Source organism: Eupeodes corollae, chromosome 2 (assembly GCF_945859685.1).
Source record: "Eupeodes corollae chromosome 2, idEupCoro1.1, whole genome shotgun sequence".
Taxonomy (NCBI): domain Eukaryota; kingdom Metazoa; phylum Arthropoda; class Insecta; order Diptera; family Syrphidae; genus Eupeodes; species Eupeodes corollae.
In genome coordinates, this window is record NC_079148.1 from 104,456,599 (window position 1) to 104,470,647 (window position 14,049).

Consider the following 14,049-nt stretch of genomic DNA (forward strand, 5'->3'; position numbering starts at 1 on the left):
ATATAAAAACCAACTTCGACCAAAATAAAATTAAAAAAAAAAAAAAACTGAAGAAGAAGCAATTTCCGCCTCCGGAAAGAAATAAATAAAACATTAACCCAATCAATTTGATAGTAAATTAAACCCAAGTGACAGCCGTACGCCATTGCTATCGCTAACCAAAGAATATCTCCGAAATTACACTCTTCCTTTTTGCCACACTGATTCGACCATAAGAACCACTAACCATTGCCATCGCCATAGCATTGAAACATTACACCATCTCCATCACGATATGTTTATACTATTCCTATATACTACTTACTTTAAAAATCAACCAGCCGCGCTTACGAGTCTACAAGAGAGGATCCTATAGAAGAGCCTCAAGTAATGAAACAATTAAGGCACACAAAAGGGTCGTCACACTTTAAAAGGTCATCTAGTTTGGTTTCTGGTGGCAGGAAGCAACCAAACAACCAAACAAGCAAACAAGCAAGCAAGCAAAGAAGGAGGAAGACGAAGAACGACGATGAACATGGACATTTTTTAAAACCATGATGGTTGGTGTATTCCTTTTGGAGATTTTTTTTTCTTGTTGCTTAGGAATCTAATAAATGTGGTAAGTTAAAAGAGTCGTAAAATAATTGAAAACCTTTTTAATCCTGATATAACTCTTAGAATAGTCGATCTAAGGGTAAGAGTTGAAGGGCTTAAATATTCAACAAAACTTTCTGATTTTTATTACTTTCTCAAAGTCTCACGCTTACAAAGCTTGAAGTAGAATCGATCGGAGTACCGATTTGCATTTTTAAAATGTGTTGTGACACTTAACCTTAAGTTAAGGACTTTAACTTGAAATATCGAATCGTAAAAATTTTAGTTAACAGTTTGGTAAACCCTTTCAAAGACCGTTGGTGATCGTTGGTAAATGACCAAACACTACATTTTAAATAGATACAAAATAAATAAATTAGGTGTCGCAACAGTCCATAGAAAGCTAGGTCCTAGTGACTTACAACTTTCAACTATTCCTGTGCAGGACTGTTACCAGGGATGGAGGGGACCAACAGTCTTAAGCAGAACCGGACGGCTAGTTTTGAGAAAGCACTTTTCTTGATAAGAATTACTCTTGGAGGATTTGTCAATTCCTCGCAAGAGGCAGTACCCGTGCAAAAGTAACTTTAGACGGCATAGGCAGGGATGGAACCCAAGAGCTCTGGAATGACAGTTCAACGCAATAACCATCAAGCCACGGGTATTCCACTTTATATAGATAGCTATCGCAATAATTCTAAAGGAGTTATAGAACGAAACTTTTGGCAAGATATGCGCTCTTGGGTGTTTTTCGATTCCTCCACGCAGCAGTGATAAAATGGAACTTATCTTAAGACCACTGAAATGACAGTTCTACACATTAATCACCGCGTAACGTAACGTTAACTTGCCACAAAAATGTTTCTGACATCGACAATTGAAACAGAAAACTATCACGAATCTTTCAGAGTAAAAAATTTGATCCTACCTTGAAGTTGGCAACTTTTTCAAATGTGAAAGAGTGACTTGCGTGGAATGAAGACATTGCAACGCCTCACATCTATTGTTTAACAAAAGATCAAAGTAAAGGGAGAAAAAGGATACCCCGGTCGTTCACAATAAACAAATCGTTGAATGCTTCCTAAAGTTTAAGATTTCGGGAAAACCAGCGAAACAATACAAACGAAGTCGAAGAATTAAAAGAAAAAAAAGATAACTTTTGAAGAATGCAAAGAAAGTCAAGGTCTTACAATTTCAAAAAATCATAATCAGAAAAATCCAAAGGCAATAGAAGGTTAGAAAAAAGTAAACGGAACTAAAATTGAAGAGAAAATCACAGAAATGAAAATAGAAACCTTGAGTAAAAAAATCAAAGTTAAAACCTTCTTAAAGTGAATGAAAAATCAAAAAACCAATAATGGTTTTTGGTTTCAAGACTAAAACGTAAAAGTGAAACTTATCAAAAATTTGCTAATGTAGAATCATAAAATTCTGCCATTTTGTTTTGATTTTGCAAAATATGTCTCAGGTGCCTTGAAACTTCCTTAACGTCAGTTCTGGTTTTTTGTTCAACCGTCTTTTTTTTTCATCTTAGCGTTTCACATTTTTGACACTTTCAAGTTTGGCAGCTCGGTAAGAGTATATTACAACTAGCGTACTCTCAATTGCTTCCAAGTGAAGTTGTAGACCATCTTACTTTTCTTAGGCCTCCCTTGGAAAACAACAGGCCTCCCTCGATATTGAAATTTCAAGATTTATTTTGGTATTTCAAGACAGCTCTTGGACTCTACAAACCTCCGTTGAGAAGTAGGGCCTATTGACTTACAACTCTCAATCATTTCTATGTGCGAGTACTTTTGTCAGGGATAGAGGAGAAATACAGTTTTAAGCCGAATCCGAAAGGCTAATTTGATGAAGCACTTTTTCATGACAAGAATTACTCTTGAAGGATTTGTCAATTCCTCGCAAAAGGCAGTACCCGTGGAAAAAACTTTAAATGGCACAGCGAGGGATTAAACCTAAAACTCTTAGCATCTAAATCCAACGAACTAACCACAATTCCACGGGTAATATTAAAATCCTTTTATTTCCTTGATATTTTAAGTCCTCCCTTAAATTTCAGACCTTCCTTGATAAATGTGAAAGTGCCTGCAAAAACCAATCACATTCTCACATTTAATTTTTTCACAAAGAAGACTTCTTAAGAAAAATTGAAAGTTCAAGGCTTATTTGGATAATTGGGAACACTTAATCAAAAAATTTAATTTCATCGCTTTGAAACCAAGAGATTTGAAATTTTTCGCAAATTTTGCCTCTTTGGAATATTTATCAAAAAAAAACCCTTTAAAAATAATTCGTAATTTGTTGTATTAATTGGCATAAAATTGAAGGTCCCCTCCATTTCCGCAGTTGTAAAGTCCCTAAACAAGTTCTACACCCGTTAATAAGATGGTTTTTCCATGAAAAAGCAAACTTAAGTGTTCATAGGAAACAGTTCAATACCCCTTAATTTATTCGTCATCATCGTAATTAATTATTCTACGGGTAACCCTATTTTTCATTCATAAAAATAAACTTCCCCCAAAAAATGAAGACCAACAAAATTACACACACATTGATGACCCCAATTCCCATTTCACTCATCGTCGAATGAAAACAAAAACAAAAACAGAAAAATTGTTTCATTCATAAAGATTCCCATTCACCAATCCGTGATAAAGTATAAAATCAGTGAAGTGAATGTTGAATCTTTCCCACGGAATTTTCCTCAAAACTTTATTTCTACACCATCTTAAAAAGTAAAAAAATAAGTAGGTGGGTAGTAATAGAGTAGAAATAATAATAGTCTTTGCGATTACACGATCGAACGATGACGAGGGAACATCAATTTCCTCCTTCACTTTTAAGACTCATTCATATGAAATTGTCCCTGGAGGTACCTACATATATTTCCCAAACAATCATCAAATCCATTCATCGAGTTCTTTATGGTGCTTTTGGGGGTATATGTATATATATGAAGGTTTTTCTATACTCACGGTGAAAATCTGTCTTCCGTGAAATTTCATAAAACTTACTTAGATGTGGATCTTTACGGTGTGGATGTGATGTGCACTTATTTGGCATTTGATTGACGATAAAATTGGTCGTCTGATCATCATCACCCTTCCTTTTGTTTATTTTTTGTTAAGTCTCCTACGCACATGCGCATTTGGGGTGTACACGTATTTAAGTTATATTTTTACGGTAATAATCATGTCAATATTGTAGGGAACATCCTAGAATTACTTTCCCACAAAGCTCACTCACCATGAAATAAGTTTTTTCTGAGACAAATTATATAAACATCATATGACACTCTTTCGCTATGATTGTTTAGTTTTAAACTGCTTAAAAAAGGTTAGACTAAATCATGTTGAAAAAATGTCAAAATGAGTCTCCTTAAAAAATTTCAATTCGAACACCGTTTTTTGTTTGTTTTTTGAAATTCGAACACCGTCTTACGAAGAAAATGGAAAATCTCAAATTGTATAAGTAGTATTTTTTGAAATGTTTGGCAATAGTACCTTTGAAAAGAAATTTAAACACCAACATCGGTTTTCAGAATTTTTAGGGAAAACTAATATAGTGCGAGATACTTGGACGGAATATATACCCTTATCTGTTATTTGATTTTAATTGGAATAACAATTTATGCTGGGGTTGTTCCCATATACAGTTGGAAAGAAGATTAAATACTCTATGATGACAATAAGTCCAACTAAATAATTGATAAAGGTAAATAATTTGAAGACTCAACATCTCAACCTTAGGAAATGCCAGCTTTTGGTAAGGCGACCCTATGCTACTAAATATATACACATAGTCCAAAAAGTCTTCGTATAGCAGCTTAACTTTTGTTGATTCCGAGATAAAATATTTGCTATAACAATATATTAAAAACAGGTTTTTGAAAATCACAATTACATTTTTTTAACTTTAACTTTATCTTTCATATAGCATCAATGTTATGATATTTTTTTCTTAAACTAAATTGCACAATTTACAGAGACATGGTATAAGGCTACCTTACCAATATTATAATTATTACATCAATTAACCAGAAATACAGAAAGAAATAATATTTAAGGAAAGGCTACATAAAAACCTTCATATAAAACAATAAGAAAATAGAATGAAATAAAGGTGGGCCGTAAAATTAAAAAAAATAAGGATTCAAACCTAGCTTTGAGTAGATAAAAAATGTATTGAATTGAATTTTGAGTGCCGATCTGCATCCCACCCGCAGCGCACGCGTCGTGAGAGTCTTGTCCCCATTATACCTAGTTGTCTACCTGTGGACAATTAACAGTCCAGCCCATATGTGTTCTCTTCAACTTTTAATCAAAATCAAATAATAAATAAATCCCGCACACGCCCGCGCCGTGTCAACAAATTCTTTCAAGTGAAGTGTCCAAAGCCAAACAACTAAAAAATCAAAACCTAAAACTAGTGTTATAACAAAAATTCATAAGCAATTCACGAAATGGCAAAAGTTATAATGATAACACAATGCAATGGGTACTCCCTTCTCTCCCTTCCCTCCATCCATCACAGTCTACATCGATCGAGTTGTCCTCGATAGGGACGTAGATTCCAGCGCAGATATGGTTACAAATTTAATGCTTTGTGGAATGAGAGATTTTATCCGGCATAGGGTAAAATTAATCACACCTAAAGAGAACTCATGGTTTGATACGAGCTTAAAAGAAGTAATTAGGATCAGAGATGTAAGTTTCCGCATTTATAAAACCGGAATAAGTTCAAACAAGCTAGAAAGACTTGTAACGGCCACATTCGACGAACCAAATTTTTGCATGACCAGAAATTAAGGCAAAAAATACTACAATGTCCAAAGGTAGTAAACATTTCTGGTCATTTGTAAAAAACTTAAGAAACACAACGGTTCCAACGCTTGTCAACAATGACGATCCCTATGTGAGCTCGATTGATAAAGCCAATTTGCTTGCAGCACAGTTTGCTGTTAATTCGACGCTACCGGATAGTGTCATGAGTCCTCCTGTTCTTGAGAGCGTAAATGATTCTATGGGACGAATCTTCTTTCGCACTCGTGCAGTCGAAAGAGTACTGAAAGACCTTGACATACACAAATCCGCTGGCCCGGATAGTTTTCCCCCTATTGTTCTGAAGAGGTGTTCTTCAACGCTGGCAAAACCACTGCGAAATCTGTCTTAGTCTACAGGTCCCTTCCTGAGTGGATGGAAAACTGCATTTGTCGAGCCTGTCCCTAAAAAAAGCGAATCATCCTCCCCCTCTAACTATCGTCCAGTAGCACTCACGTCCCTTCTTTCCAAGGTCAAGGAAACGCTGATTAATCAGCTTAAGAAATATCTTGAAGAACGAAAGCTTCTTAATGACCGACAATAGGTCCACTGGTGATCCATAGTTCATCTCACCGTACAGTGGAACAAATCTTTACATTCGTTTTGGAGAAAATTAGAAAATTATTGCAGTTGATATTTCAAAAGCATTTGATAGAGTTTGGCATCAAGCTCTCTTATCGACAATGCGTGCTTTTGGTATTGATGAATCTCTTTTTCGTTGGATTAGAAATTACCTTTCTAACCGTTCAATACAAGTTGTATTGGATGTTTTCAAGTCTGAAATTCATAAAATAAATGCTGGTGTACCCCAATGCTTCGTTTTGTCTCCAACTCTCTTCCTTATATTCATAAACGATCTTTTGTCTGTCACTTCTAATCCATTAAACTGTTTCGCCGACGACAGTAAACTCAGCTTTTCATATTCGTTTCTAGATTCACATCCTTGTCCTTCGGATGTGGAATTTCAACGGCAGCGTATGATAAGCTTATTAAATGCTGATCTTGACAGCATTGTCCAATGAGGAATCAAGAACTGTGCATAACTTAATGCTTCAAAAACTCAATGCTGTCTCCTGTCGTTAAAGCGCAACCCACCCCCGATGTCGCTATCCATAATTGGCACTTGCATCCAGGAAACTAATAAACTTTCAGTACCTACTCGGTATGAATATCACAAATCACCTCTTATGGAATGAACACATATTCGATATCGCCAAAAATGCTGCCAGGTGCTTAAAATTTCTCCGACGATTTTGAGCTATCTACAGCCGTGGTATGTTAGAGATTGCACACTTACCCCATACTGGTGAACTGTAGTACAAGATAGCTTGGAAAACAACTTTGTATATTAGAAGCTTATTATCGGTGCCAAGCATTGATTTGCAATTAATGAAAGGATAAAGAATTTTTACTGTATGATTTATTTTCTGAATCGTTTTTTTTTTATATGTAAGCCAAATGTTAATGTTTTATCTAAATGCACTCCGAGATATATTTTGCATCAGATTTCCATTCTATACTTGTGCCATCCATAAGAAGATTATTGCTTGGTAAAAGCAGGCTTTTCTTTTTCGAGTGAAAAAGATTGCCTGCGTTTTTGAACCATTGATTATTATTTTCCAGTCATGGAATTAGCTTTGGATAACATTTAGACTAGAATGCAGATTAGTTTCGCTTATGAAATCAACTGAATCCGAAGAAAAAATATCATCAACAAAAATTGCTGTTTTACAAAAAGGAAGTAATGGAAAATCGGAAGTAAATATTGAATATAGAATAGGGCCTAAAACTGATCCTTGTGGTACACCGGCCGTTATATCATATTTTTCAGAAAACCTGTTATTGACTGAAACCTTAAATTGCCTCTCAAGTAAAAATGATTGAATTATTTTTATAAAAAACACTGGGAAGTTGAGTATCAACAACTTGTGTAAAAGCGCATTATGCCAGACCGTGTCGAATGCTTTTTACCAGACCTTAAGTTACTTTTTATGTGTTAAGTAATTCTATGTACTTGATGGATTGTCTGAAGCCGAACTGCTCGGTTGGTAAAATGTTATTATTGGTTAAGTGTGAATTTATTCTAGCTTTAATAACTTGTTCAAAAAATTTACTAATTGAACTCAACAAACTAATGGGCCTGTAACTATTAGGTAGATTAGCATTTTTGCCAGGTTTTAAAATTGGTAATGTTTTGGCAGTTTTCCAATTGTTTGAAAAATAGTCAATTTTAAGACATTTATTACATAACTCTTGCAAGTATTTTAAACCTAATGTTGGTAAGTTTTTCAAATATATATATTTAATGCCATTAAAACCAGCTGATTTCCTTGCTTTATGATTTCGAAATATACCTTTGATATCATCCAGCGAAATCTCGTTTTCGAAGTCATGATGATGAGTTAATTGACTCAATTGAGTTGCTGACAATTCTCAAGATGCACTCTTATTTTGCAATATTAAGCACCTTAGGGCCAGGTTATTCTATAGCTAGGCAACCTAAATTATTTCAATATAGAATATTGGTCATTATCAAATAACAGATGAAGAAAGATATTCCTTTAATTTATCTTAGTAAGCAAACTATTTATGTTTAAGGTTTTCCAATAAGTGATGTCATTTGGATATTTAACGAAAAAACGATATGAATTGATTAATTAAAGTTATGCCAATAACAATTTAAAACGTTATCAGCATAATTGCCACTTCGGTTGTAGCACCCTATGCTTTTCATTTGAGGCTGTATATGTCCACGATAACTTCACCAATCATTTCTTTAAGGTTTTGAATCACGTGGGCTCTGAGAAAAAAGTCTAAAGGTATTACATCACAATTCCTTGCTCTCCAATATTTTCAACAATAACACTGTTTATAAATTTTTCTTGAACAATTGCGATTGTTGCTATGCTTGTGTGGCACGTACCCCCATCTTCTTGAAAATTAACTTCATCCAAATCTATATCTTCTAACTCTGCCCACTTATGGCTTAGTGTAACAATCCGTTCACCGGAACCACTAATTACGGCTTCATTTTCGAACAATCATTCTTGGATTTTCCGAGGACCAAAAAGCCTCTTAAAAATGATTTAAACAAGCTTTATAATTCGTGCGTACACTGAACTTTGAACGCTGTAGGCCTTATAAGGCATTAGTGGAATGAAATGTATTAAGCCTAATGAAATGTGTAATGTCATTCATATAGCAGTTCAATTTTAAAGATCGATCAGAAATCAACAAACCTCGGTTTTTGACAAAATTACGGATTATACGAGTAGCGAAAATATTTGTTATTGTTTTTAAGCAATGCACGTGGTATTGACACTTCACATCCCCAACCTTTTGTCACAGCTTGAATTTTACCCCTGTTTTTCAATCGACGCAGATAGATTTTGGCACTCAGTGGCGGCCATTTTGTTTTGGTGACATATGTCAAATCTTTTGTTTATTATTCAGTTATTTATGCCAAATCATCATGGCAAGTTTCACGTTTAAGCAGTACGTTGAAATGATAAAACTATATTATCAAAATGAGTGTTTGTTAACACAAACGTTGCGCGCATTGTGCCTATTTTACGGTAGACGTGGTGGCCCTTCATAGTTGACTCTTCAATTCAATTAGCCAACACCCGTGCGTTAAAGGAACGCAAGATCGGCCGAGAACATCGCCGTGGTCCGTGAAAGTGTACAGCAGAACCTGAGGCAGTCTATTCCTCGCCGTGCACAAGAACTCGGCCTTTCGCAGACTTAACAACTTGGCAAATTTTGCGTTGAGACTTAGTTCTACACCCGTACAAGATCCAACTTAGCCAGGAGCACAAAGTTTTTGACTATAGACAACGCCGTTTGTTCGCTGACTGGGTCGTTTGGTAGAGGACGCCGAAAAATCATCTTTAGTGACGGAGGGCATTTTTGGATTTTGGGCCGTACTTTTTTGAAAACGACGTTAGTAAAGCGGTGACTGTCAACAGCGAGCGGTATATATCGATGATAGCTAATTTCTTATGGCCCAAATTGAACCATATAGACCTAGACGACATGTGGTTTCAGCAGGATGGTGGCGGCGCTACGTGCCACACAGCACGTTTTAAGTTGAAATTAATTACGAAAATGTATCATTGTTTTCCAAGTCTCCTACAAATGCGAGCTCATTATTTGTAGGAGACTTAGAAAACAATGATATTTCCAAGTCTCCTAAAAATGCGAGCTCAATATGTAGAATATATCTTGCATAATACGACACGTGTGTTGAATACCTTCATACAAATATTTTGTTTTGATTATATTCTTCCATCTTTGGAAAATCCTATATTTTCGTTCATTCATGAGTATTTTTCAAAAATGTATTTGCTGAACTTATACTTCCAGTTAAAAAATCTAATAATAAAATTCCTCCATTTCTTTTTTTTATTTTCAGTACTTTGCGATTCGAATTGGTCCGGTTGTTAAACGTGACGTTATGAAGGCATCTACTATGTTGGAGCATGAAGCACAGTAAGTTAAAATACAAAACATATTAAACATTTTCTTTCATTCCTTTAAAAATTAGTCACACAAATTTCTCCCTTCCAAAAGTGTTTCTTTTCAACAACATTGTATTCAACATGGCCTAATGCAATTGTGTAGATTCTCAACATGTCTCGAATACATAGGTTCACATAAACTTTCTCAAATTCCACCTTTTAAAGCTCCTATCGTAAGCTAAGCAAAAAAATTACAATTTCAAAACCAACTCATTTTCCGGACTTCCGGTGCCGCACGGTTTACATACTTATGCATATTTTTATTGTTAAGTAGGTAAGCGCATCATTAATACAAATGACAAACAAAAAAAAAACACAATTTTTTCACACAGTCGACGACTCTCAAAACAAACGCTCTAGTCGACGACCTGTGTCTACAAAAGGCGCGGTGCGGTGCGGTTTCGGTATCGGTACCGATGTTGGTCGTTTCGTAGCTCGTTGTCGTCATGTAAGCGGAAATTCAAAGCTTATATTATGTCCCAATCGCATATACGGAGTCAAATTTTCATTTTTATTTCTACAAACATTATCTACAATATGGTATTGAAAGATACGCGAGTTTGAGTAGTATGAGTTTTGAAATGAAGGTATATAATAAGTTTTTGTTTTGTTCTCTAAATTTAATATGCGCTTATTGTTTTGCCATTGTACACCGGAAGTAATGTTACCATTCGCTCGTCGTCGCTCTTATGTAGCAGCCACATTATTGTTTCTTCTTTCTCTTGATTCTTTCTAATTTTGTATTTGAACTGAGATTGCCTTGAAAACAGCAACAACAAGCAAGCAAGCCTAAGCAATCAAGCTTGTTGTAAAATCGGTTGTTTTTTTTAAGACGACGATAACTCGAAAAAAAGAGTGTCATCGAAATGGGCCAGTCAGTCAGTTATGAGGCACTAATTATAGCTTTTTTTAGACACTAGTAGATGACAAAAGATTCTAATTCTGGGGAAGAAGTGACGTTTGTAGAGAGAAAGATAGACAGAGATTTGTTTTTATTGAAACAAACGAAACACGATAGTGAAGTCGACTTATTAGGCTTGGATCTTGAGAATATAGAGGTGTTGCTGATGAGTTAAGAGAATTCACTATGGTAGCTGACATTTGTATGAAGGTGATTCATGAAAGACAGAACAAAATTTCAAAAGTATGCTCATTCATTGGACAAGGATTGGTTTTGTCAAGAATTCGACATGCAATAAAGAACGCTGATGACTTCCTTCTTCTCTTCAGCATACAATTCAATAGGGTCCAAACGTACTGCAATATCTGGGAACTTAAAATAAACTCAGAGAAATCAAAACAAAGATAATGGTATTTGAGGCACGGAGTTGTAGAAGAAAGGTGGTTTCTTAACTTTTGAAATAGTACAGTAATCTATTGAAATAGTACAGGAATTCAAATATCTGGGAGTGTTGATGTCTGCTAACGGTAGCTTCAATAAATATGTTCAGCATAAGAGTAAAGAAGCTAAAGTAGCTCTCAACACAATGTGGCCAAATTTCTTCTCAAACAAAAACATGGTCTTAGGATCTAAATACCGGTCAAAAGTTTCAGGTCACCTCTGAAATTTGAGAAATATCGAGTTTTAACTCCTAAACTGAAGTTTTAGGAAAAATGTTAATACGTGAAAGTGAAGAGCATGTCTAGTTGTAGGTTAGGTTAGGTTAGGTTATAGTGGCTGTCCAAGATGGAAACGGACACACTTAAGCCAGTTCAATGGCCCATTGCGATACCACACGAATCTTGAGGCTTCCTCCTAAGCTCAATGGAACCAGTTTGAGTCCCTTACGAAACGTGAGAGGCTGATTATACCGATATGATTTAGATCGTTTAGATCGTTAAAGAAGAATTCTCCTAGGTAATTCTTGCGTTTTCGAGCTAGAGCAGGACATGTGCAGAGAAGATGAAGAGCCGTTTTTTCCTCTTCCTTGTCCATACAGCTTCTGCAAAAGTCATTTGAGAATACGCCTAGTCTCGTGGCGTGCTTTCCTATTAGACAGTGTCCGGTTATGACACCTATTATCGAGCTTATATGCGATCTGCTTAGAGAGAGCAAGCACCTTGAACGTTTTAAATCCAGTGTTGGCCAGATGTTTTTTGTGGCTTGACACGTGGTGATGTTGGTCCACCTGGTGCCTGCCCTCCTCGCAGCGTCTTGCATTAGTCTAGTTGTAAGTGATAAAAAAATATAAACTAGTTTTGTACTAAACATTTAAAAAACCAATAAAAATTGAGTTTTCATCAAAAAACCCTTCATTAAATTCAATAATTTGTTGAACAATTCTGGGCAATCTTTTAAAAAGGTTTTGTATTTTTTCTTGTGGAATATTATTCCAGCAATTTTGTAGGGTTTCCCAAAGATCAGATTCCGATGTTATGTGGTGATTCCGGACATTTCTGTAAAGCTCTTCCCATAAGAGTTCAATGGGGTTAATATCTGGAGACTGCGGTGGCCATACCATTACTTTTAGAATTTCCTCATCTTCTTCTTGTTTCAGGTATCCCCGGCAAAATTTGGAAGTGTGTTTCGGGTCATTGTCTTGTTGGAATACAAAACCTTCACCGATTAATTGGAGTCCAGTTACAAAAACGTGGTCTTCCAATATCGTTTTATAGACTTCTTTATCCATTATTTCGATTCGAAGGAAAAACATCCCCACACCATTACTGAACCGCTTCTATGCTTTACAGTTGGGACCAAACAGTCTGGTAGCATCTTCTGTTCAGCACTGCGCCTGACGTACACTCTGCGATTTGAGCCAAATATCTCAAACGTGGAATCATCGCTCCATAAGTTTCTGTTGAAGTCTTCATCTGTCCAATCCTTATGGGTTTTAGCCCATTCTAACCGTTTGATCTTGTTTTGGGGCCGTGGAAGTGGTTTCCGCACTGTAACGCGCCCAAAAAGCATGCCTTAGCCTTCGTTCTATCGTTGATACAGATAATGGTTCTTCCCGGATTTCATTGATCTCGGCGCGTATTTCTGGTGCTGTTTTCTTCCTAGAATGCTTGCTTATTGTGATGATATGCAGATGTTCTCGGCTTATCCTTAAAACCGCCGGTCCTAGAGTAACGCTGTGTGGTCCTGTGAACTGCTCCTTTGGATATCTTCAGTTTTGTGGCGATTTCTCTTTGCGAATAGCCTTCTTCAATAAGGGTCATAATCGCAGATCGGGTTTCAATAGTTAATTCCTTAACTTTTCCCATAATGCGCACTTTATTTACTGGAGAAGATGACAGTCTCAAATAAATTTAAATTGGAACAAACCGAGCATTATATACAAAATCCTGAATAGATATTCAAATTTTACATTTTTTTACCCTTTACTATTACCGCAGTCTTAAAAAAATTCCAGATTGAATGTAAAAAGTCATAAAAAATAAAAACTATGGGAAATCCAAATAGATGCCAAAAACCCAATACTGTTTTTTTTTTTTTATTTTTTTTCACAAAATTCCTCATAATTTACAGAAAGGGATTAATATTTGGGGTTTTTCACTTGCACCTTTTATGAATGGTCTAAGTTAAAAATGCAGGTAAAAATCCTATATTCATTCCAAGCGCGAGGTACAAATAAAGCAACCCGGTAGTGTAAATAACGAGTTTTCCAAGCAAACCTTAAAAACTCGCTTGTCTAAGCCACTTCTTAAATACTAAAGCGACAAATTATTTCAATAATAGACTTCTCATAAATGGGCTGGTTTCCCAATGACGTACTTGAGTCTTTTGAAAAGAAGAGAAAAAAAGGATTCTTTAAATAAACGGTGATTTTTTAAGAGCTTGAGAACATTTAAAAAAAAAAAAGCATAAAATTTGCAAAATCTCATCAATTCTTTATTTGAAACGTTAGATTGGTCCATGACATTTACTTTTTGAAGATAATTTCATTTAAATGTTGACCGCGGCTGCGTCTTAGGTGGTCCATTCGGAAAGTCCAATTTTGGGTAACTTTTTCGAGCATTTCGGCCGGAATAGCCCGAATTTCTTCGGAAATGTTGTCTTCCAAAGCTGGAATAGTTGCTGGCTTATTTGTGTAGACTTTAGACTTAACGTAGCCCCACAAAAAATAGTCTAAAGGCGTCAAATCGCATGATCTTGGTGGCCAACTTACCGGTCCATTCCTTGAGATGAC

The 14,049-nt window shown here is 35.7% G+C and overlaps 1 protein-coding gene across 1 annotated transcript in view; it reads left to right on the forward strand.

Moving 5' to 3' along the window:
* LOC129944062 (eukaryotic translation initiation factor 5B) overlaps window positions 1-14,049 on the forward strand; it is a 236,194-nt gene that overhangs the window by 103,404 nt on the left and 118,741 nt on the right. Inside the window, exon 5 of the mRNA XM_056053221.1 lies at window positions 9,811-9,887. Within this exon, the coding sequence (XP_055909196.1) occupies window positions 9,811-9,887 (77 nt within the window). The remainder of the gene's footprint in view (window positions 1-9,810; window positions 9,888-14,049) is intronic.